General features: G+C 31.8%; 1 protein-coding gene across 2 annotated transcripts; it reads right to left on the bottom strand.

Annotated features, from left to right (window-relative positions):
- Positions 1 to 1,157: 1,157 nt before the first annotated feature.
- Positions 1,158 to 24,242, bottom strand: LOC133204148 (DENN domain-containing protein 5A-like). 2 transcript variants are annotated; one of them, XM_061339909.1, is made up of 23 exons: positions 24,110 to 24,242; positions 23,710 to 23,819; positions 21,926 to 22,457; positions 19,909 to 20,034; positions 19,235 to 19,419; positions 18,129 to 18,888; positions 17,509 to 17,659; positions 17,087 to 17,174; positions 16,832 to 16,957; positions 16,140 to 16,292; positions 15,702 to 15,801; positions 15,443 to 15,520; positions 13,129 to 13,270; positions 12,534 to 12,662; positions 12,140 to 12,261; positions 11,696 to 11,841; positions 11,314 to 11,432; positions 11,012 to 11,109; positions 10,628 to 10,705; positions 10,377 to 10,462; positions 10,005 to 10,131; positions 5,358 to 5,532; positions 1,158 to 4,759 (listed from the first exon to the last, which is right to left on the bottom strand). In XM_061339909.1, exons 1-23 carry the CDS (start codon positions 24,201 to 24,203, stop codon positions 4,576 to 4,578), a joined length of 3,909 nt encoding a protein of 1,302 aa, XP_061195893.1. In that variant the 5' UTR covers positions 24,204 to 24,242; the 3' UTR covers positions 1,158 to 4,575. The 2 variants fall into 2 exon arrangements, with proteins under 2 accessions (XP_061195893.1, XP_061195894.1); XM_061339910.1 differs by lacking the exon at positions 15,443 to 15,520.
- Positions 24,243 to 24,250: the final 8 nt, after the last annotated feature.

Raw genomic sequence — 24,250 nt, 5'->3', positions numbered from 1 at the left:
TTCCGTAAATAATTCACAAAATGTGTTTTTCGTAATGACTGATCAGTGTTTCTTAGGCAAACTTATTCGTTATTCAAAAAAAGGGAATTAATTAAACTGCATTTCATTGTTTAATTTAAAGTTCAATTGACTATAGAGGTACGAGTGCGTGATAGGATTAAAAATTGAGTAATAAGATTAACATTTTAGATATTATCAACCCTTAACGTAAACCTCGTGAAAAGTGCAACATATTCGAAGCGTTTCATTTATTCTTTGCAACTTTATTCTCTTTGAAGAGGAGGGATTGAACGGTTAATCTTTTATTTTGAAGTAGTGGGTGGAACTGGACGTCATCAAAGACATACTTTCAAATTGAAGTCTCCTCACTGTATACTGCCCAAAATATTTTCGCACACTTCATTGTCGATGGTGGGATGTGGGATCGATGTACATGTATAAACAATTCTGATTTAAAATAATAACGCAATTCGTATGAAATTGCTATCATTTGCCCATATATGACAGGCACGTAGTATCAAGGAAGTGGGGGGGGGGGCTCCCCCCCCCCCATCTACCCGCTGTTAATTTATCATAAAAATGTACATCGAAATGCTAACCTCCCCAATTTGTCACCACTAAATAGGATATCAAAGATTTTTAAGGTAAGATGTCATGTTATTGATCCCCCATCCTTTTCAAAACGATACTACCTGCCTCTCTACAATTTCCCACAAAGGAATTATATATTTCTTATTTTTGTTTAATTGGAAAAAGAAAAATACCTTTCCCAGTAGACTCGCAAAGTAAGGAGTTGATCCTCAAGTCATGGGTTCGATTCCAACAGTGGAAAGTGGAGACGTACCGGGTCCTTCTGGTGAAAGTGTATAAAATGAGGTCCTGTGACACAGTATGTGTTGGCAGGAAAAAAGATCCCTCATGCACTTATAAATATTAGTGGGATAGGAATTGCTAAATTATAAAATGTTTAAGTATTTTTTTAATTGACGTGGATATGTCACAAAAAAGGCTAAATAAAAATCGAAAAGGCCAAGGGGGTTATATTGGGGGAGGGGGGGGGGGTCCCTTTCCTCAAACAACTGTGGGGCACACATGCAAGAAGGTAAGAGTTCCTAAACTCTACATACATGTTAACCAAAAATTAACATAAGAGTAAAGAATTTCAACATTTATTATTCATTAACATTATCCAGATAGAACATCTATAAATTTAAGATGGATCCACTGCAAAAAGAAAATAATAAGGATTTTGCAAACCTCTATTGCTAGTATAGGAATAAGATAACAAAATGACAATCGTATTTTCATAAAACAAAAAAGTAAATCAATACTACAATAGTATACATACGACTTCTATCAAATAACTTCAAAAACACATGCTGTAGATAATGGAGATCGTAATATCTATATTTTGAACGTACTTTCTGTTAACACATAGTATCTCTCATATTACAACAGAAAATCCTACTGATCCCATAAATATGCCTTCCACTTTTTGTTGCAAGGGAAGAACTAGTATGTTCAGTAGGTTGCATCAGAAACTTGGTTGGAAATGTATTAAAAAGATAATACTAGTAATCATAGATGGTCTACTTATTAAATGTTTCTTTTGAAACACAGACACACACTTTTAAAGAGTTAAATTGCAGGCATTAACCAGGAAGAAAACTCCCTTAGACTTAAAATATCAAATTCTACCTCCTTCAGAGAGTATTCAAAAAATTCAAAGTACATCAGCCTTCCATTTGATGTTAAATTTCAAATAATATTTACGGACTTATGTCACAATAAATAACATGTAGATTATTAGCCTAATTTTAACAAATTTCAATTTGCACACAGGTGCAATTTAGTGAGATTTATAGCCAACCAGATTAAAAGTGTTAATAAACTTTTGCATATAACAAGGTGATTAACACATAAAACATAATTCAGTATACATCTTTAAGGTATTTAAAAAGTCAGTTTCTTTGTAAATTTTAATTACAAGATCTTAAAAATTCAACATTGGCAACTTATTAGAAGTAGCTAGACATATATATATATTGCAAAAAAAAAATTACCAAACATGATTCCGAGACCTGGGACAATATACATGTATTATAATTAACTTGTGTTATTATAATCACAAGAAATAACATATCTAGAAATAAAAATGGAATTGGCACATTGAGAAAGAACAAACCCAGCTGTATCAACCATCCAATAAAAACTACAACCTCTCAATTTTCTCTGCTACTTATTTGTGAAATTTAATGAAATTTTCTGTCAAGATTGTAAGGAGTGTTTAATTCATTCTGTCATTACAAAATGAACATATAGGATTACATTAATCAAGAATCACAAAGTTTATGGATATACTATTGCAAAAATCTGAGTATTGGTTACATGAATACATCTATCCTTATTTTTTTTCTTGAAAAAATTCAAACATATTTTGTACAGGATGGAGTTACATCAAAAATCAAATGAAGATTAATTCTTTTTCTAATCTTGAACTTCTTACCCTCAAGAATTTAAGTTATTTTCATTAAAAAAAATCATGTAAAATAATATATTGCACACCCTCTGATAAATGGATATCTAAAAAAAATCAGAGAGATGTAATACTGGAAATATTGAACAAAACTATGGTACAATGTATACAGGTGTGACCCCCCCCCCCTCCCCAATTTTATGGCTTGTAACTTAACAAATGCACCAATTACTTTAAAACATATTTTACAGATCTTGTATACTGTTCACTTTTTATTCAAAAATCTTTTCTCTCTCATAACCATGCAATCTGTAAAATAACTTCTTTGCCTTGTGTTTTTATCATTCTAAGCTAGAACATTTTATTCAAACTGGAGATAGAGTATTACAAAGGGGGGATATGAAATACAAATTCTACTAAAATAAGAACAAATACAATGTATAATATTTGAATAACAGTCAGACTGCATTAACAATAAACTGTTGCAATATTACTGAGGTTTCATCTTTTTTCATTGAACACCAATTTTCATGTACATTGTTGACCTGACCACAAAATTCGATAAGCAATGTATACTGGTGTCTCATCATATCGCAGTACTCATTTCTTTTGCATAAAAAAGTTATTCCAAATTCTTACATTAACTTTTCACCAAATACTTTTCATAAACCTATTAATGGCCTAACTTTTTAGTGGCTAATTATTTTCTAAGCTTTCTTCGTTTACTTTGTAGTCTATTTTTATAACAGGAAGTCTTACTTACCTCCAAAAGAGGAGAGTCTCATTGTATCGCGGTATTGAAAACATGGAGGTTTGGCACGGTCACGAAGTACAATTTTTATTTTTTTAATTTATGATGTAAATCTACATGAAAACTTAAGTATGATACAAACTTAAGGTTTTCAAAATATGAATTTTATTATGGATTTTACTTAGTTATATATTCAATGGTCTAAATAAAATAAAAACGGGAATGGAGATCTGTAAAATTTCGTTTTATTTGAATAAATATTTTTCCAACGGGTGTTCCATACTTTTTAATCATCACAAAAGTCAACATTCAGACGACAGACAGATAGTCCATCAACAAAAAGGATGTTAGTGATGTATCCTAATTTTTGGAAAATACCGCGATACAATGGAACCCGCGATATAATGAGAATTGAGGATACTACAAATTTTACTACATGTATTGATATAATTGTCCACAGATCTGCATATCAATTAATTTTTTTGTTGTTTTTGCCAAGAGCACAAAATTTGATCCCAAGAAAAATTGATGAAACCACAACATTTCATTTGTTGCATCTGTAGAAGTACATGAAAAATTATTCAAACTTCAACTGTCTTCCATTAGCCATGCTGTGATAACAGCATTATGCAAAAAAAAAAAAAAAAAAAAAAAAAAAAAAATCTATTGAGAGTAAAGGTTGTGTACTCGGTAAACAAATGCCCAATACAATGAAATTTCTTAGATAAGGTCTGAAACTGCTTAGACCTGAAAATATTCAGTAAGCTTTCTAGTAAATTGGCTTTTACATGTAATTTTGCACCAAGGAATAAAAATCTGAGACAGTGGTATTGCAAGTTCTAAATACCATTAACATGAAACTTATGCATGTTGCTAATTACATGTAAACATAAAATATATCTATAGTGTTGTGAATGATTCTGTTTTGGTGGAGCTAACATCTATCACTCAGATGTGCAATTAAAGAACCATCTTACTTGGGAATCAATATCTACTAATAAATAATTACATGTAAACCAACTTCGTGCATAAACCTTCACAGTGAAAATATAAAATCTATATATGGCTAAGAATGAAAAAATATATGACAAAGTAAACTGGTAAATGTAGTCATGCTTAGTTCTATTTGAGCTGTAACAAAAAAGAAAACAAAATCATAATAGGTGAACAAATTACACAAGGGAAAAAAATAAAACAATCACAGGTTTTGCTATCAAAGAACCTAAATAGAAACTAATGGGAATTCAATACTAATTGGAATATACCATGTATAAATATTGGTGGGTAAAACTGTTTTTTTTAAATTAACACCCCTTTCCTTTCTCATATATCTAATCCAAGAACTTTCTCATATATCTAATCCACGAAGAAGGGAGGACTCTAAGGTGATCTGGAATTCCTCCAGTGTACTGAGTATGTGCACTAAGTAGTTAATGTGGCTGTAATTCCTCAGAAAGGAATTCTCCTCGTACATCTGGGCAGTCACTGGGGTATTAGCTATCAGGGGAAGTAATTTCTGCAACAGATGATCCCTGAAAAGAAGTAATTCAGTATACATATGTATTAATACAAATGTAAAGTCTATAAAAAAAAAATCAAATTCATGATACATTGTATATGTAACTCTTTGTCAAAACGAGCTTCTGAAAAGTGACTACTCCAAAACAAGAATTCATGTATGCATATTTCCATATCATTAATATTTCCCAATAGAAACAGTGATAAATCATTTTTTTTCAAACTTTTATTTGATTATGCAAACCCCACATGATTGGAATGAATTCAAATATTCAAAGTTACAGAGAATATAAATGACAGTTTAATTTAATTTGATAAAAAGATATATATATAATTAATTATCAAACATCACATGCAGAGCTAGTTCACAATTTGTCTTTGCATTAGTAGTATTTGTACAGATGTTAAAATGAGAGGTTATTTTGAGGAAGGAAGCCGAAGTACCAAAGGAAAATGCCTGCTAAGTAGGCCACTAGTGTACACTTGAACCCACACCCATTATACATGTACATCTAGGCAATGAGTCCAGGTTGATAAGTGAGAGTACTTCCACTGTGTGATATTTAATTCCGTTCTTAATGTGTACATGTAAACTGTATGTCTGAAACTTACCTTATACCGACACAGACAAATATCTGAAATTTTCCGTCCTTGCCTACAGACTCTGTGGCATTGTTGATTTTACTGAGGAAGTTACAGTAAATCCAGTAGCCTGCTTTAGCTCCGTCTGTGATGGCTTGTCGGACTTCACCGGTCAGGACACTCTCAAAATGCTGCTTTACCTTTTCTGAAATCACAATGTCATTGTAATGATACAAATACAACATAATTGTTAACGAGTCAGAACTTCTTCAAGCATCATATTTTAATATTTGTTCGAAGTCATATAAGTTCTATATATATACACATGTATATATAAAGTTTTTAATTATTATACATATACAGTCCCTGAAACGTTCTACTTTCCCATTTTTCCGTTCGCTCACTGTTCGTTCACCGTTCGTTCAGCGTGCGTTCACCGTTCGTTCACCGTGCGTTCACCGTTCGCTCTCCGTTCACAGTTTTGCGTTCTGCATTCAACGTGCGCTCGCGTTCACCGTTCACAAAGCGTTCACCGTTCGCTCTCCGTTCGTTCACTTTGTGTTCACCTTGCGTTCAGCGTTCACTTATCGTTCAGTCTTCACTGTCATTCGGAACTCCGAAGTGAAAGGACTTATCTTTTTTGTAAGTAAGGATTTACGGGATTTGAAATTTAGTAATTCACATCGTGTTTAAAGGATCATTATTTTATTGGAATAAATTATCTACAATATGTTTCATCATTATTCTAACTTAGCTATTAGGTTATTATTTTAATTACTCTGGAAAATAAATGCTGTTATAAGTATGTACCTATGTAGAACGATGTTGAAAAATTAAATTTAAATACGGGCAATATACGGGTACTTCAAACACTGCAACATTTTGTTGTTATGTTAAAGACGACATGTTGATGGAGAGATAAAAATCCATGTCAATTAATTTAGCAACTGCAGGAAAATTAGAAAGTATTTATTACTAACACGTTTTTTTCCGATTATTATAGAAATACATTATTAGAACTAGTTCTGAGAATTATAAACAGTCTAGACGAACTCCAAAAACAGCGTTTCCGGAAGTAAGAAATTGAGACTGAAAAAGACTCCGAAAATAGAGTCCGCGCATGCGCGCACACACAAAAAATGGCGATTTTTCAGCAAAAATGATGGGTCTACAAAAACTGTCCGTGCAAAGTTTTGGAAAGTATGGCAATTATACCAGTACTCAGAAATGCTAAATAAAAGACTTTGGAAGAGATCGTATTTGTCAGATTTTTGATTTTATTTGCAAAAAAGGAGATATTTACTTTCAAAGTTAACGTTTCATGTCAGATCAATTACAGAGAAAATGATACGTTTTGAGGAGTAAATATGCATAATAATAGGGATATATATGCAAAATGGGACAATATATATTGTAACTGTTAAAAACCTGACTGAATTTTGCACATAAATTAGCATTCCGGTTTGTAATTTGTGTACGACATCTGAATTGAACGCTTAAGTTTTTACCATCGTTATTTACCGATTCTTTTATCACATACGAACAGATATTATTATGAAAACATTTTTAAACCTATTATCTGTTAATATGAAGACTTTAAAAACCACTCTTCTAGATATTAAGGGCACAACATGTCTTCTAAAAATGAACTTAATATCTTTGCTCCGTGGTGAAAAATGCGCATTTTCTGAATATAATAAATACAAGTTGGGTGTCTTCAAAAACAAATAAAAGCACCCTTATTGTAGGATCGACATAAAATTTAAATCAAGAACACAATAAATTAAATACGAAAATATTTCTTACCGGCAGTATTGATTTCGATGTCGTATATCCAATTCACTATTATGCAAGAGTTTGAAGCGATAAATAAGTCAATATTCACAAAATAATTTAATAAATGCGATTATCCATTCAACAAAAAATAAAATGAAGTAATAATGCACTAAATACACCATTATGCAGCCGTATATTTGGAGAAAGCGAACGACAATCCATCGTTTGTTTACATCGGACGCCATTTTGTCGCAATGCATGATGGAGCCAAAAACTTCATTTTCGGAGTTCACGCTGTTTTTGGAGTTCGTCTAGACTGATAAATAGTACTGCGGATATCCAGTTAATTAAATATCTTTGGAGCGAATTAAATTGAGTGTGGTTAAAAAATATTTATTTAAATGTAATATACTACAATTCATATATAAATTCTACTGTTAGAGAGAAATAATTCCTTTCTTCACAATAACTTTATGTTTGCCATTCAATATGATTAAGACCCCCCCCCCCTTTTTTTTCCCACGTAGATCGGTTACTTAGTCAGTATTTCCAGTATATTTTAAATTAATATTTAAAAAAGAGTTAAAGCGTTTTGTAGCACAAACATTTCAGTCTCAGAACAAACATGCATCTAAAAAAAGGCATTAAACAATATTTAGTAGTTCAAAATATACACGCGCCGACGACGGTGGTACTTTAAATTGGCCAGGGATTATGTTTCAGATTCATTCGAAGTGTTTATGCCCAATGTATTTTATTTATTTATTTATTGGAAAATTGGAATCAGATCTAGAAATGATAAAACATGTAAAACTTCTTGGAAATACTACAGTGTAGCACTTCGCGTTTGGTGTGACGAAACTTTCACACCTGCACAGTGTCGAATGATTTTGATTGACAGGAAAAACATGTGGACTTCGTGTGAACTTGAAGCAGGGAAATAAAAACCAACAATGACTGTCAAACAAAGTGAATCTGTTGATAAATAAAAAAGGTTACTTTCACTGCCTGATATCAGGGTTCGACACTAAAGTTAGTCCGTTAGTCTCAGACTAATACATTTTCATTCGGACTAATAAAATATGTGGCTAATTAGTCCGAACGGACCAATAAAAATTTCTGAAAAACAATATGAATGAATTACCGATGTCCGATTCTCGACAACTTTTACTGGAAAACCCCGCGTGTATTTTTTTTTAGATTTCTAGCTTTTGGCGGGTAGTTACGCAATGATGGGTCAATTCAGCGCTTAATTTTCCACTGATCGATATGAAGTATAAGGTTTTAGCGATCATGATTTAGTATGACACTTTTAAGAAAGATGTTGGACGTTTTGGATGTAATGTAGAGACAAGAAAAAAAAAATACGAGATCGGGAATACGATCGTACTCGCTGATTGCGAGATTTCAATGAATCTGTGGAATAATGTATTTCACGTAAATACTTTATTTAAAAAAAATAATACGTATATTAATTGTCACGTTAAATTAATGTTAAAAAACATTGATATTTCTTTCTTTTTTTTGACGGACTAATAAAATCGCGTGCGGACTAGTAAAAGTAATGAAGCACTAGTCCGGCTGGACTAAAGCCTTAAAAAGTTAGTAAAAATTAAGAATTTTTGTTTATACAGGTACATGTACATGTATTTGTGGAAAGGGGGCTAAAACGGAATCTCTCTCTCTCATTTGTCCGTTTAATCAAAACTATGACGCGTATTATTTAAATACCAAGTTCTGAAATTTTAATCTATAACAAATAATATGAATGCTTCTTTGTATCACCTTGTCCGAGTATAATCACGGGGAATTGTCTATATAGATACATGTAGAAGTCTGCTGAATAAATCATCATTTAAAAAATGAAAAGACACATATAAATATATTATTGCACTAAATTTTTTAAATACGAGTGTATACATGCAATACGTCCACAAACTAGCAAAATATTTTTTTTTTTTTCCTCATTATTTTACACGGAATTGCCTTGATACGGAAATACATGTATGGTTGTTACAACCGTTGTAATTCATTCTATAAGTCAGTAATGTACTCTTCGAAAATCATTATTTGTAATGGTTTTATATATCAAATAAGAATAAACATATCTATTTTACAACTAGAATAATTCTATCTTTTAAACTACAGTGTTCGGTAACAATGACAATGTTTTACAGCGATAAAAATCGTGTGATTAAACAGCTGAATTCAAACATCATACATATGTGCAGAAAATATTGTAAGAAACTTAATTAATAGTTTTACTAAATGTGCATGTTTCGTCTTTCTTAGGACAATATTAGAATATTTATTTATTTTCCGCCTTACATTAGAATACAATAGAATAGATACAATGCATGGAAAAGATCAGAGGCATTCCGAATAAATCGTTCATCTTGCGTTCACTGTTCACTTTGCGCTCGCGTTCGCACTCCGTTCGCGTTCTGCGTTCGCTCACCGTTCACCGTTCAAGTGGGAAAGTAGAACGTTTCAGGGACTGTATATACAGGCTATGTCTTTTTTTTAAGAAAATAAAAAAAACAACTTTCTTCTTTGGAAGTGCATTCACAAAGATATGGTGAAAAGGCTTTCAATTAAACATTATAATTTCATGATCAAAGTGAATACAGAAAAAAAAAAAAATAAAAAAGAACAGTTATGTTTCAGAATAATATTTTTAAGGCCATTTCTTTAACTCAATGTTATTTAAATAATAATTATAATAGAAAATTTTTCAACAAGAAAACTATTAATCAAAGATGAATACATGTGGACACAGAGAGAGAGAGAGGAAAATTTGCACCTCTACTTATTCTGACATTTTCAATATAAACATGTATAAATGAATTAAATGTAAATTTCAATGTAAACACGTATATATGAATTAACATTTATACTAACCAAGGTAGTCCCAGATGAAGAACTTGTTTCTAAAGAGTCTTGATGACCTGAATCCATACTGGAACACCAACTCCAAACAATGAACCAGGCCCTGGTCCCCACACAATAAGTAAGTTAAATTCCCTCTCTGCCAATAAGATGACATTTTATTTGACTATATACCTTAGCTTTCATATAAAAGATTTTTATACATATTGAAATACAATTAAATAAAATGAATTAAACATTGTATAGATAATTATGTTGCTTTTTGGAGTTATCCCCCTTTAAAACAAAATCTGTCAAAAATTCCAAAATATTTTATCATAAGTGGAATGGCACTTGATTTTTGGCCTACTCTGAAAAACTTGACTAACTGTAAGGAATACAGACCTCTTTCTCTGGTTTATAGAAGTGTTTGACTAGATTATTGACAGCATGCCCGAGTCTCTCCTGAATTTCTGGAATTCTTAAGGATCCTAGACAAAATAAGATTTCAGATAAAAAAAAATTCAAACAGTTGCTTTTGCCCTAGTACATGTTAAATATCATACATGTATCTATTTTTACTGAAATAATCTTCTGCATAATTTTTGGGAAAATGTTGATGATTTTAACTGAAAGAAATAGAGATTTAAATGTACCTTGATCAGGTGACCTCTTGGGTGAATTAGGAGAAATTCCTTTATTTGTAGGTGAAGAAGCAACTGCTAAATCTAAATCTGGAGAAAGAGATACCCCAATTTTCTATTATCTTGTTCAAATAAAGCAATGACTTTTTCTTATGTAAATACATGTATAAAAATAAGCCAGAGTTATGTATAAGCAATATTTCATAAATTTGGGAAAATGTTCTTTAAAACCTTTGTAGTTCCCCTTATTTAAAGTATATGACCTGGTTAATATTCACATAGGACATATGTATTTAGACCCCCATCTGGACAAAGCTTCATCTTTTTACTGAGGGCTTTTTGTAGAAAATCATGTATAGCAAACACGATAGAGTAAGCTAATAAGAGTTTGTTTACCATAAGTATCTGAGTGTTGAGGAAGAAGCTGGGCCACTAATAACCTTTCTGTACTGCCATCATCCACCATTTTACCCAGCCATCTTCCACACTGGAATCTGAAATTATGATAAATCCGTTTTTATGAGATGATTGTACATTTAAATACTTTAGTCCTGGTTAATATGTAAATTTTAAATTAATAAAAACAGAATTTCTGATTTGAAAGACTTTGTTGATAAAAAGTTAACAATGGAACTAATAACCAAACTGAATAAATTGTTTTAAAATAAACAGGCAGCCAATATTTAAAATATTCTTACTTATAGAGATGCCCTGTTAACTCATTTCTGACTAGAACATATTCCACAAGCCAGCGTGGGGTGAGACCAGAGTTGTCATGTCCAATACGGAGAGTTGTCAATATCCCTAAGTTCTTATGCTATTTATGAAAGGAATGAATAAATAATTAAGTGAAAGTACATGTATATTCACATGTACCTACAAATAAAATTTCTCAAATCTATTTTTTCAAAATATTTTAATGTGATATAAATAATACCCACACAACGTGTGAAGCCTTGTTAGTTTGTATAATCAACAGAATAATTTTTTTTTTAAAATCGTTTTGCTTATCTTTGACAAAGATGGAAATCTATAAATCTGGATTACATTAATTTTAAATATTTCCTCTTTTTCCCTTACCTCCACATTAAACTCCAGACAACCTTTTGGGATTTCTACAACCCCTGTCTCTCCGTGCTGGCCAGCAAAGCTGATCCATGGATTAGCACTGGTAGTAGAACAACCAAATTTAGGACTAGGAAAGATTAGCACTTTGTATGGCACAACTGCAAAGAAAAACATTATCAATGTAAAACTTAACATCAAATTTGAAAACTACAAGTAGCTAAATTGATACCTGAGCCTTTCACCTTTTATGATTTTAAATACCAAAACTTAACTAAATGGAATAAAATTGAAGTTTTAACATCAGTACAAGAAATTCCTTTTAACCAAAATTGATCCAATTATTTTAGTTTCATGTTTTAAATACGCTATTCACAACTGATTGTCTTAACTGGTCTGAAAATTCTGTCTTATATTTTTAATCTATAAATTTCAGAACAACTTAAGTAAACTGAATACCTGTGTTGAGAAAAGAATTGGTATATGAGAAGTAATCTACAGCATTCAGAGAAAGAAGATGAAACAAAAACTGTTCTCTTTCATCCTCACATCTCAGGAAGGCATACCTCTTGTACAAGTTCCTGTAAAATCATAAGGAGGCACCTTTACAGTTAAAGGCCAAATACGTAAACTGTATTCAAAGACGGGTACAAACCGCTGCATGTGGTATAATGCTGGAACATGTATATAAACATGCATACAAAGCATATTCTCAAGAGCTTTTCCTTCAAGAAGACTTCATTATAACATTTCGGAAATATATGCACTTTTTTTGGTCCATGCTGCAGGAAACATAGACATGAAGTAGGAATTTCACAACATTATGCAAAAGTTCCAGTTATTTATTAAATACCTGAGTAAATCTGCATCAGATAAAAGCTCTCTGAGATGAGATGCCAGCATCTTTTTCTCAAGAGCAAGTCTGACCCAAGCTCGAGCATGTCCAACATCTGTTCGGATATCCACCATTTGTTGGACTTTTCTGAAACAATTACCATGTATGAACTTTACTAGGAACCACAAATTAAAAATATTCGATGTTCTCCTTTTTAATATTTGCTTTGAAGTCTTAGTTTATAATAAATTTATTTAAATAATATACCAGAATATGAATATTTTGGAAAATGGTCAAGATTTAAGCTTCACAGAATGTAAGTCAGTGCATGAATTTATAAACATACATGTATTTGATCAAAATATACTGATTCAGGTATTACGTTCATTTCAAAACAGTATATTTCTCCTAGTACAGTAAAACTCACTTACACTGAACACACTTATAATGAATTCATGCTTACAGCAAAAAAATAAATTTTCATTCACTGTATTTTTAAAACATATAATAAACTTATCAGATAGAGTGAACTGAATTAAAAACAAATCATTTTCAAAATTGATCATCCCTGCCACTTAGCTTTAAGCGTGTTTTACTATTAATGAACTTGTACCTCATGTCATAAGCCAGAGAGTTTGGTAATGGATTGAGTGTTGGTAACTCTATCCTCCCCGTGCTTCCTTTACGACGATGTGTCTTTACATGACTAGGCTGGTCCTGTATGCCTTCTGGACTCAGGGACATCATAGTGAGATCTAACAAAAAGCAAATCATGTTAGATTATAGAAATAAATGAACTCATTACTGTAAGACTCCAAAACTTTGTGAAACACATGATACAGCAACAATGTTGTGGAATTCATTTGATTGATTAAAAGATTTGCATTTTTCTTATCATATAAATCTTATATTAGATGTTTCTTTCTTAAATTCCACTTCAAGAAATAAAATGATTTTAATATAAATTCTTAAACTCTTTAATCAACATCATTAATTGAATATTAATTCATCTTAGTGTCTGAAAAAAAATTGCATTTCTTCCTTCTTTAATCACTACACGTAGTTGTGTAATTTTAATTATGACATGTAACACTCTTCATTAAAAAAAAAAAAAAAAAACTTACAACAACATCTGCTTCAGAAAGAAAATTCAAATAACAAGTGCAACATATTTACTGTAACCAAATGAAATAGGAAAAACTTATGAAAAATTGAAAATATATTAGTTACATGTTTATCTGATATATTTATATAAGTACATGTATATCAGAACACATATAAATCAGAATAAAGAAGTGCATGCAGTTTTTCCTGGAATCAAAGTAAATAAAATATTTCATTCCTCTAAAATAAAATTGATAAAAATTAAAAATTTCAAAGTGCATTCAATGAATAGAATTCTCATTGCATTTAGCTGTACAAATAGGGCTATTTAAAAGTTGTCTGTCTCAATACAATCAATAAAAAGTACATATAGTCTCATTGTAGTTACATGTAGAAATAAGCTATAAAAAGTCTTTGTTTTAACACCTTATCAGTGCTCAACAAGTTGAGAAGAATTTCAAAATGCAAAATATACTTTTAAAAAGTCAAATTTTTAGGAGTATTTTCTTGAACATGCTGAAGAAAAATTATTCCTAACTCACTCATTTTGTCCACAGAAATATATGTGACAACAAATGTTACAAATAAGTAGGCCTTCTTTCAGAAAAACAACATTCTTGATTCTAATATTTAACATGGTGTCTTAATTCTGATATAGTTGTACCAAAAACTTAATGAGTAATTGGTATCTTAAATAAATCTAATTTAATAACCAAGTGCTAATGATGGCATTCTGTCCAACCTTTTCATCACATTAGTACTTGCATACCTAAAGGGGGAGAAAAAACATTTTCTACTCCTTATACATGTAGCTAAGCTATGGCATTCAAAACCAAAGTATAAACATAGTCCTTGGAAACAGAAGAAGAAAAGGAAACAATAAAGAAATAGGGGTGGATCTAAGTGTCTGAATATATAATGTGCTGAAAAGGGGGAAAAATGATAACATACTTGATGTCTGATTCCAATGCTCTATTTTACAGTGAAAATACAATAATAAAATAAAAATCATCATTATGCTTATCATGCACAATAAATTCTGAATCATCAAACTGCAAAGGCTTGTCTAGGCTTAAATACATACATGTATCATCAACTTTCTTATTAGAACAAAATATACCCTACTTACTCATAGTTTTCTTTTTTTTTTAAAATATTACATTATCTATTTCTAATAGTCTTAAATAATAGCAAAACTGACGAGTTTCATATGAAAATGTACGTAAACTACACGTATATGAATTTTGATTGAAGTTGCAACTAAGAGCACTTGGTAATTCACACCACATGCATTCACAGAAAAAAGAATATGCACAGAATTGAATTTCAGATTTCTAAAATCACCGTGCAGTTCTTAATGGAAAACACCTCTTTTGAATGGTAACTAATCACAGGTTTTTTCACATTTTTTTCACTTTTGGTTACAAGACTGACTTGCACGTATCTCCATAAATTAATAATGTGAAATCATTTTGAGAAAACTAGCCAAAGTAGCGAGAATATGTAAATCCAAACAATAATGCGTAAAATAGCTGCATGCAATATTTGCACAAAATCAGTGTTAAACATGTGCCAATATCTTAATTAAGGTAATTTTTCCGTTTGTTTAGAAAGAAACATTAGAAAGACCTTCCATTTTTGAGCTTTGTAAGACTGGAAAATTGCATGATGACTTAATGGGGAAAAAAGATTTGTACCTGTATTGGAAAAATACAATGAGGAACTGAATATCACGGAAATAAACATTTGAAAAGTCAAAAGAATTGGCAAGACTGCAGCAGTAACACAAAAAAAATTTGTACAATCCTTAAACTGTTACTTACTGCTGCACAGACAAAAGTACAACGACCTAATGGACGTTAAGTCTACTCTTGTTCTCTTACGTATAGGTATACGTGGGACTAAAACATAAAATCAGTTTCCTTAATAATTTGATTAAAACATGATTTAACAGAAACCCTTTAATTGAAACACTTTTTTTGAATAGTATATACTTAGGCAATTAGGGTAAGGCACTTACATGTATTTCAACAACAAGATAAATGTCTGATCTTATGAATGTACAGATGTCTATAGAATTACCTGGTGGTGCCAATCTATTGCTGTCCAGGCACTGGTTTCCATAGTTACAGTCTTGGAGTTCTAGGTAACTTAACAGGTGTGACCAAAGTGCAGATTTTCCCTGAAAACAATTGTGAAATCTTCGTGTGACTTGCAATTTCATGGTCATATATATATCTGAGCTCTGTTTTATCATGCAACAGATGATATTAAAATACAACATTCTTGCAAAGATTTCAAGATATTGATGGTTTAAAAACTTAATGCTTCTAAATCATTAAAGAGGAGTTCTTTTTCTTTTAAAATACAAATTTAAGCATACATGTATGTTCGACTACTTTTAATCAATAAACAGATTAATATCCAATTTGCTTTTAATGCAATGAATACAAGCTTCAGTGTTCATATTTTTCCATGTTCAAACTCTACAGTGCCTCCAACACTTTTCAATGTCAGTACCTTTTTTGACTGCAGGCCATGAGACCAGATTCTCTCCAACATATCACAAAGACTAGCAATCATGGTGTTCTCCTCCACACCATTAATGTTGGCATCCCCGTGACCCAATTCTATTGCTTCATGTCCCATTTTCTCCACCAGCATACGCTTTGTCTGTGTGAAGGGAAAACAGATACTTACAATGGTAAGATTGTATACCCAGTATATTAATTTAATACAAACACTGGAACTATTAAGGTTTTCATGTACATATCCATCCAAGTACAGTGAAACTTTATCATCTCGAACTCAAAGGGACAGAGAAAATACTTCGAGATAACCAATGATTCAAGATATCAAGGGTAAAATACTTAAGGAATAAGCAGTTGGGACTTCAAATTTACTTCGACATATCCATGGTATTCAAGATATCTGTGTTCAAGATACCACAGTTCAACTGTATAAGAAGATTGGACAATTACTCACTAAATTAACAGTTCCTTTTTTTTATTTCAAAGGAGAAAATGCACGAAAGAATAAAGGCCTTAGCAATTCATCTTTTGTGATGATATCAAAGTTTAGATTTATCTACCGATATTTACACCCAAGTCAAAACTAAAATGGCTTTGACAGAAAATGTCTAAATCATCTTCAATGATGATATCACCATTCAGATTTATCTTCTTACACCACCATCTAAAGTTAAAATTTACCTTGTTTTTGATTTCCTGGAGCAGTGTCTCAACAAATTTCCAGTTTGTCTGCATCATTCCAGCACCGGACATGTCTGTTAGTTTGGGCTGTCTTACATGCTTCAGTCTGGCATCTTGGATGTACTTCTGTAACATATACATGTAAGTATAGAAGAAGAAAACTAAATAATTAAGTTGCCCATAGAGTGATAGTTTAATTAATTTAATAATTGATAATAAATAATGTTCTAAACATTCTTATCTTCAACCATTTACCTCTCTCTGTTCCGAGGTCAGCTGTATGTGTTCAGAATGTTGAAAAGCTTTGTCCCTTTTTCTCAACATGGCACCTTCTCTTTTTATTCTGAAAAATATTAATAAAGCAAATGTATTTAAATTCAAAATTTGGAATAATTATAAGCATCCCATGCCTGCTGTTCATCCTATTTGGATAAATTTAAACATTTTCATAACAAATTTTAAAATTTGTTACAGGAGTGAATGGACAGTTCATACACATGAAAATTCAAGACAATTTTAAAACATTCTTTCATAATTTTCAAGGGAATCTGTAAGAGAACCATGACAAACTTTCAAACAACCTACACATTTACCATAAAGGCTGAGAGAAATTTTTAAACAGAAAGACCATCTCTCATTCTGTTAGTGTTGACACCATAGTAGCTTATAAAACTTACGACTGTTGACTTATCTGGACATTCATGACATCTTTTTGAATCTCGGGGAAGAACCCCATTTCAATGGTGGCTGGACTAGTGAGGTTTTCCAGGGTGTGAGGCTTCGGGGAGACAACATCGATGTATACCACTCTCTTCTCCAGCATGTTTTCTACAACATTATTAAATATTTAAAAAATACAAAATTATTCAATACTTTCTAATGACTATCATTTAAAAAAAAGAACAGATTTCTGAACTACCAGTACAATGTTTTACCATAAAACAGAAATGCAGACAGGATTTTCCTGCTACAGAACAAGAAGTACTATTATTGTCATATTCACACATATGATAAATAAATTTAAAATTGAATACTTTTGATCACATATTCATGTAGATGTATTTCTCAAAACTTCATTTTCCTGAAACTGTTGTACATGGACGCATTTATTCACAAAATATACATGGAAATTACAAGATTCCTTTGTACAATTTGTGTAACTTCTTACATTTATTCATATCCTAATTCACAAGAACTTTATGTTCCGTTTGAACAATTTTTTCAATTTAGAAAAAAAAAGTTCTCACAAATAAAATGCAATTTACAAATACTTTACCCAATGTTATTATGTACAAACCTGTATCTTCAACTGTAGTACAAGGACCATATGTGTGCGTTATGTGCTCTCCTAGTCTTTCCCTGAGGATCTTTAACCTTGAATCAAACACTCGTAAGCCTGGCTCCGTCTCCTCAAAGTGAGATAAAATCTTGTTATCTATGAGTGTGGCAAACATCTGGGTCTCCGTAAACGAGGACATAAAAGGGAGGTAACCCTCTGGCTGGTCACTTAAGAAGGCAGCCTTATCAAAATTCTGCATGGTTTCTCGGTTTGTCAGCCATGAGTCCATGTCTTGAGTTGGTTGGATGACAAATTTCTCATATGAGCTAAATAAATGAAGGAAATGATTGAGAAATATCTCTCGAATCATGTTGTTGAACTTCAAATGGTCGATCTGTCTCTGACCCATAGAAGAGGAATCTTTCACTTCTACATCTTTTTCTTTTTCGGACTTGTCAGAAAATTCTTCGATGGAAGTCCACACACCAGTTTTCTTTGCAATGGCTGATATTTTTGCAAATGCTTCACTCTGTTTTAAAATTTCCATCTTTTCTGGCATGTCAGCCCAGCTTTCGTTGCGGGATATGGAGGTTTCCTCTTTGTTGCTGCTAGTCTTTTTGGGACTGGGGGTTTTGCTGCTATCTCTACCCAGAGAAACTTTGTACAGATTGATTGCCCTTACAAGTTCCTCTTTCAGTTCCTGGTGGTGTGGAAAGGGAGGTAAATCTTCTGGTACATCTACAGTCTTCTCATCAATGTCCACAAAACACATATTAGCCTGTAAAATCAAAGGACGGCATTCATTGTTACACTTCAAGCATATTCTTGTTACATTTGTATGTAAAACATTCCAGTTACTCTAAATAAATATCCTTTAATAAATATTTTCACAATTATACCTAGTTTAGGCTCCATTTAAATGCACATCAGAAAAAATTTCAAAGGCTTCATATGTCTGTTAGATTTCATCAGAAATGGAGTAGCCAGGAACTAATTTTTTTTTAGAGTTGCAATACAAAGTCAGGGTTAGTCAGCTATGTTAATATAGTGCCTGGCTACCGAGCTTACCAAAATTCCATACACTTAACACTTACAAAAACTGATAAAATGTCCTTTTAGTTTACCTCACTTGGCAGAGCAAGCTCTGATCTCTTTTCTCTGCCATGATGTAATCCCATGATGAATGGTACAGGGGCATCCAAAAAGTGAGTCAGAGAGGCAGGCAATATAGGGACATAGACATGTTGCCAGGTGAATGGGAAGGTCAATACATTGATACACTCTGCCACTGTCATAAGTCTATGATAGTCTACAATAAAGGCAAATTACATTTATACTGTTGTTCAAATCTCATAATGAAACAAATATAAACACATTTTTGTATAATAAGATAAACATACATGTATTTATGAGAAATAAATTACTGAAAACATACAACTCAAGTCTTGTAATGGGAGGAAAGTTTATCAATTAAAATATAATTTTATTATGCAACTGTGACAGTGTGATACACGAATGCAATAGGTACAAATATTATGAAAACAACTTGAAAATTATTCTCGAAAACTTTTTATCTTTATCTTTTTTTCTTAAAATTTCCTTTGGTACTTTTGAGAATAAATATTATGACCGATTCATAATGGGTTACAAGGGTTTTATTTTATTTTTATAAGGGATTTAATTTATTTTTATTAAAAAAAATTGAGTAGTCTGCATGTCATTCAAAGACTGTACTCACCTACATCAAAAGATTATAATATATCCTGTATGAATAGGTTGATCAGTAAAATGGACTTACCAGATGAATACAGAAGAATTTGATGTTCTAGGAGGACGCTGGTAAAAAGAAGAATGAGATCTTTAACCTCTAGGTATCGACACAGGTCCCACAGAGAGAAGTCAAACAAAGGGAGCTCACTCACACCTGCAAATCAAATCAGTGAAAGATCAACTTTATCACAGTGAATTTGTACTGTAGGATAAATGGTCTTCCTGTCTTATTTGAATATTTTGCAAAAAAGTGGTATGTAGGATTGAGTGAAAGCACATGAAAACTACACTTATAATATCAGTAGTTTTAAATCATGTATTTTTTTTTCTGAAGGGATAAAAAATGGAACTTGCTCAATGAAATAATTTAATACATTGTATATCATACTACAGATTCATTACATAGATATTTTATGTAATATTACAGAATAAGAAATATTTAATCAAACTTTAAAATGAAATTTCTTATGAAAATACAAGTCAAACAAAGCTTGCATTTGCTATCAAATCAACAAAATTTGTATACATGGTATACAATGTATATTATTCTGGCCGCAGTTTTTTTTCTTCTCAACAATGAAATTGAATGACTATAATCATTAGATATAAAAAAAGTTTCACAACAGAGATACACATATATGTTCAACTAAAATGTAAAATAATTCATACAAAACTTAGAGAAAGGATAAAATTTACCCCAAAGATAAACACACACACATGTACATATATGTACATGTACATGATGTATGTGTCTATAGATTTGTAAACCACTACCTTCAAATATACATTAAAAGCCTTTAAGCACCTTTGTATACGTAGAGGATTGCTAGCACTCATTACACTCCTTTAAGGCATGCACTTCATTCATTATAATTATATAAATGAGTATCCCTATCCATGATCAGTTGTAAAAGGGAGGTAAATCAAACACCAATATAAATACAACAGCCTGCATTACCTTTTACCTCCCTCCAGTCCACTTGTTAGAAATAAGTATTAATTAAGGTTAGTGAACATAACAGAATGCAAGATATGTGACATATATAATAGCAAACAATTGAACTTTGCAGCAAATACCAGTTACAAGAAAATCTCAATAAGCTGTGAAAAAAAAAAAAAACAATTTCCCCACTGTAAGTTATATATGCACTTTACCGTGTTTACACAATATACCAAAATAAAGATTGCTTTGTCAAAAATATTAAATGGGAAAATTTGCAAGGAAATTTAGGAGAGATATTAAACAAGAAGTGTTTAATTAATGTACATTTTTATTTATATTTGCTGCTATACTAATTTTGGTAATTTCAAATAAAGAAATGAACAAAGAAAAGTTGAGGATGAATTGAACTTTTGCTAACACAAAATACTACATAAATTTACATTGTGGATTTTTTGTTTAGAAGATGGCACTCATCATCAAAATCTGACATCAAAGGAATTTCAATGACAGATCCGTCTTTGAGTGTTACTACTTTTAAGCAATTGGCCAATTTCTAGGGGCACTTTCTATTAAAAGTTACTATGCTTCTAAAGACATATCCCACACACTTATGAGCCATTACAATATACATGTAGCCAGCTTATAAAACCATTCCCAGCTGAATGTTAAAATCTATTATGTTAATTTGGAAGTATTAAGCCTTAACCAATAATCTAAATATACCTATAGTAAATAATAAGTCATACCATTTGTAATTGTTGTAATAGAAACTGTACAAATATGGGAACAATAGAGTTATTGCTTACGAGCAAGATAATTTTTTTTAGTCAAGGGTAATTCCAACAGAATCTGTATCAAGTGTGATCTTAATTTAATAATATACAACTTAAAATGCATTCCGAGGATACATTGTACATGTTGTAAGTGACTGAGTTAAAAAGACATTCTAGATAGACTATTACACAATACAAAATCTTAATATTATCAGATTCTTTTGTATTAGGTATTATTAATTTTATTTCTTTATAATCACATACAAAACAAAATCTTGTGATGTTATATGGTTAGCCAGCAGTTTTTTGAAAATCTGTTTAGTACTTACTTGGTCTCTGGGTAAACACAGCTCTTGAGACACCATAAAACTTCATGCTCCGCCCTGGGGGTGGAAGAGGGACCTCAGAGAGAATGTTATAAATATAACTCTCCAATGGCAGATGTGACTTAGACGGTTTCTCTATTGCTTCATATAGCTGTTTTAGATATTCCCTTGGGGCTGTAACAAATGGATACTGGGTGATGAGACAAAGACACTTGGTTACAAAAAGCGTGTCAGTTTGTGAATCAAAGACTTTGATGCTCTGTCTGGGACTAGATCGTTTAGTGACTTTTGGACTGTGCCGTAGTTGTAGAGTTGGCTGGTTCTCATCCTCAACTTCTTCTTCTGGTTGTGCTCGATACATGTGTTGAAGGGTCTGCATGGCAGCACATATCTTTCTGTCCCTGACCTCTTCATAAAAGGTCAAGGCTGATCCAAATACTCGAGATCCATCTTCTTTAGTTATCAAGAATGAGTGAAATTTTGCTCGTTTTGATTCTCTCTGAGTGCAAAAACCGAGGCCTTGTGGCATGCAAAGCTGAAAAACAACAGCTTAAATTCAGTCATCACTTCGTTACAATATCATACTTTGTGACTAAGGCCAAACAAAAAAATATGTGTGGTTCCGGTTACACTTCCAAAAAAATTAGGGTAGGTAGGTAGAGAATTCTTTTTTTTTTTTTTTTTTTTTTAAACAAAATGATTTTCTTAATTTTTCTAAATAATACCTATCACTGCTTTTCAAATGGCACTTAGATGTGGTGTGATAATATATTGGTCAATATTGGTAGGGGACACCTACATGCTAGCTTGCTTTGGATTTAACATTATTAAATACTAGCACTATGTTTTGCAAGGAGGCCGTCATTGCTGAAACTAAAACTTAAACTGGAGCCATTGATGGAAATCGGGGAAAATTTCGGAAAAAATATGAAAATTACCAAAAAAAAAGTTTAGGGTCGGGGGTATAAAATAGGGAAGGTCGGGTAACCGGAACCACACATATTTTTTTATTTGGCCTAATGACTTCAACATGGCTTAGATCATATGGAGATAGAAATCATGATTAATAGCAAGCGCAGAGCGACAAACTGTGATATTCAAAAGTCATATTTATAAATAAAGCATCCTCAGGTAGTGTAGATTCAAATTTGTTCAAATCATAACCTCTGTGCTTAGGGCAGGAAAATAAAAAGTGCCACTTGACACTACGCAAGCTCTTAAAGCAACGCCTGGGCAAAGAGAAAAATTAAAATGTGAATGATTTTTTTTCTGCAGTAACCTGGAGACCCACAATGCAAAGCAAATGCATCTCTCTGCTAACTACATTCTCACAACTACAAAAGTTCATCAAATAATAAACTCACCTTGATTTAATGGGTATATTGCAAATAAATAGTAGATTACACATTCTTTGTTAAAATTTGCACTTTTCAGAGTTTAATGTTACATGCATGTTAATACAAGTTACATATGACGTCATGAGACGTCACAGTCTAAGAAGTTCCAAATGTCTCTGGCGGGTTTGAAGAGGCTAATCTATGTTAAAAGTGAATAGGTATGTATATCTAGTAATAGTTACTGCGCTCACTTCAATGGTCGCACCGTCAACATATTTTAACTTATCATACAGTCATGTATATCAATAGACAAATATATGGTTAATGTTGTAAAAAAAATGCAAGTTGCTAGACAAGATAATAATCCATAAAAAACATTAATTCCTAAGGTTTATCCTTATCACCTAGACTGAACTTTATATACATTTAAAAGAAGGGAAATATTTATACCATTCCTACTGCTGCATTATCGAAAGGATTCCACGGAACATTGTCTGGAACGTGTTGTAATACTTTTGATTTAAATGGACGGTCAAGTGGTGGACACTGCAAGTTATCTCCTAAGAAAACAAAATGTATAACGAAATCATATACACACAACTCAGTCCAACCCATATACCACATGCATCAACTTTCTAGACAGAAGATCTTAATAATCTTGACGTCTAATTTAGTAATTACGACTTTCAACTGGGCCCACTAGAAACAAAATTTAAAAAAATTGGTATAGTGTAACTTTGACAAGGTGCAAAGACATCTTTTTCTTTTGTTTTCAGAAGGATAGTAACATTTGTTTTTTATCTTAGTTCTGTAAAAAACTGACAAAGGATTGAAAATTTTTTTTAAGCACCTGACAACTGATCTGGTTCTAAACCCGTGGTTGTATCCAGGCCACACACAACAAAATAGTCAGCGAATCGCATCGCAGACATCTGACTCGACATTATGTTGATTCAGAGAAAAACACAGACTTCAATTCTAAAACATATAA

Source organism: Saccostrea echinata, unplaced genomic scaffold, assembly GCF_033153115.1.
Source record: "Saccostrea echinata isolate AGI-Se365-2 ecotype Australia unplaced genomic scaffold, CSIRO_AGI_Sech_v1 ptg000052l, whole genome shotgun sequence".
NCBI lineage: Eukaryota > Metazoa > Mollusca > Bivalvia > Ostreida > Ostreidae > Saccostrea > Saccostrea echinata.
Note: the sequence above shows the minus strand (reverse complement) of the source record. Positions and strands in the feature narration are given on the sequence as shown.

Excerpts from the sequence above, each read along its gene's own strand:
- LOC133204148 (XM_061339909.1), bottom strand. The coding sequence starts at position 24,203 with ATGTCGAGTCAGATGTCTGCGATGCGATTCGCTGACTATTTTGTTGTG. Across the intron at positions 16,958-17,086 it reads TGACCTCGGAACAGAGAGAG|AAGTACATCCAAGATGCCAG; the intron begins GTAAATGGTTGA and ends TATATGTTACAG. Across the intron at positions 15,802-16,139 it reads ATGGCCTGCAGTCAAAAAAG|GGAAAATCTGCACTTTGGTC; the intron begins GTACTGACATTG and ends AATTGTTTTCAG.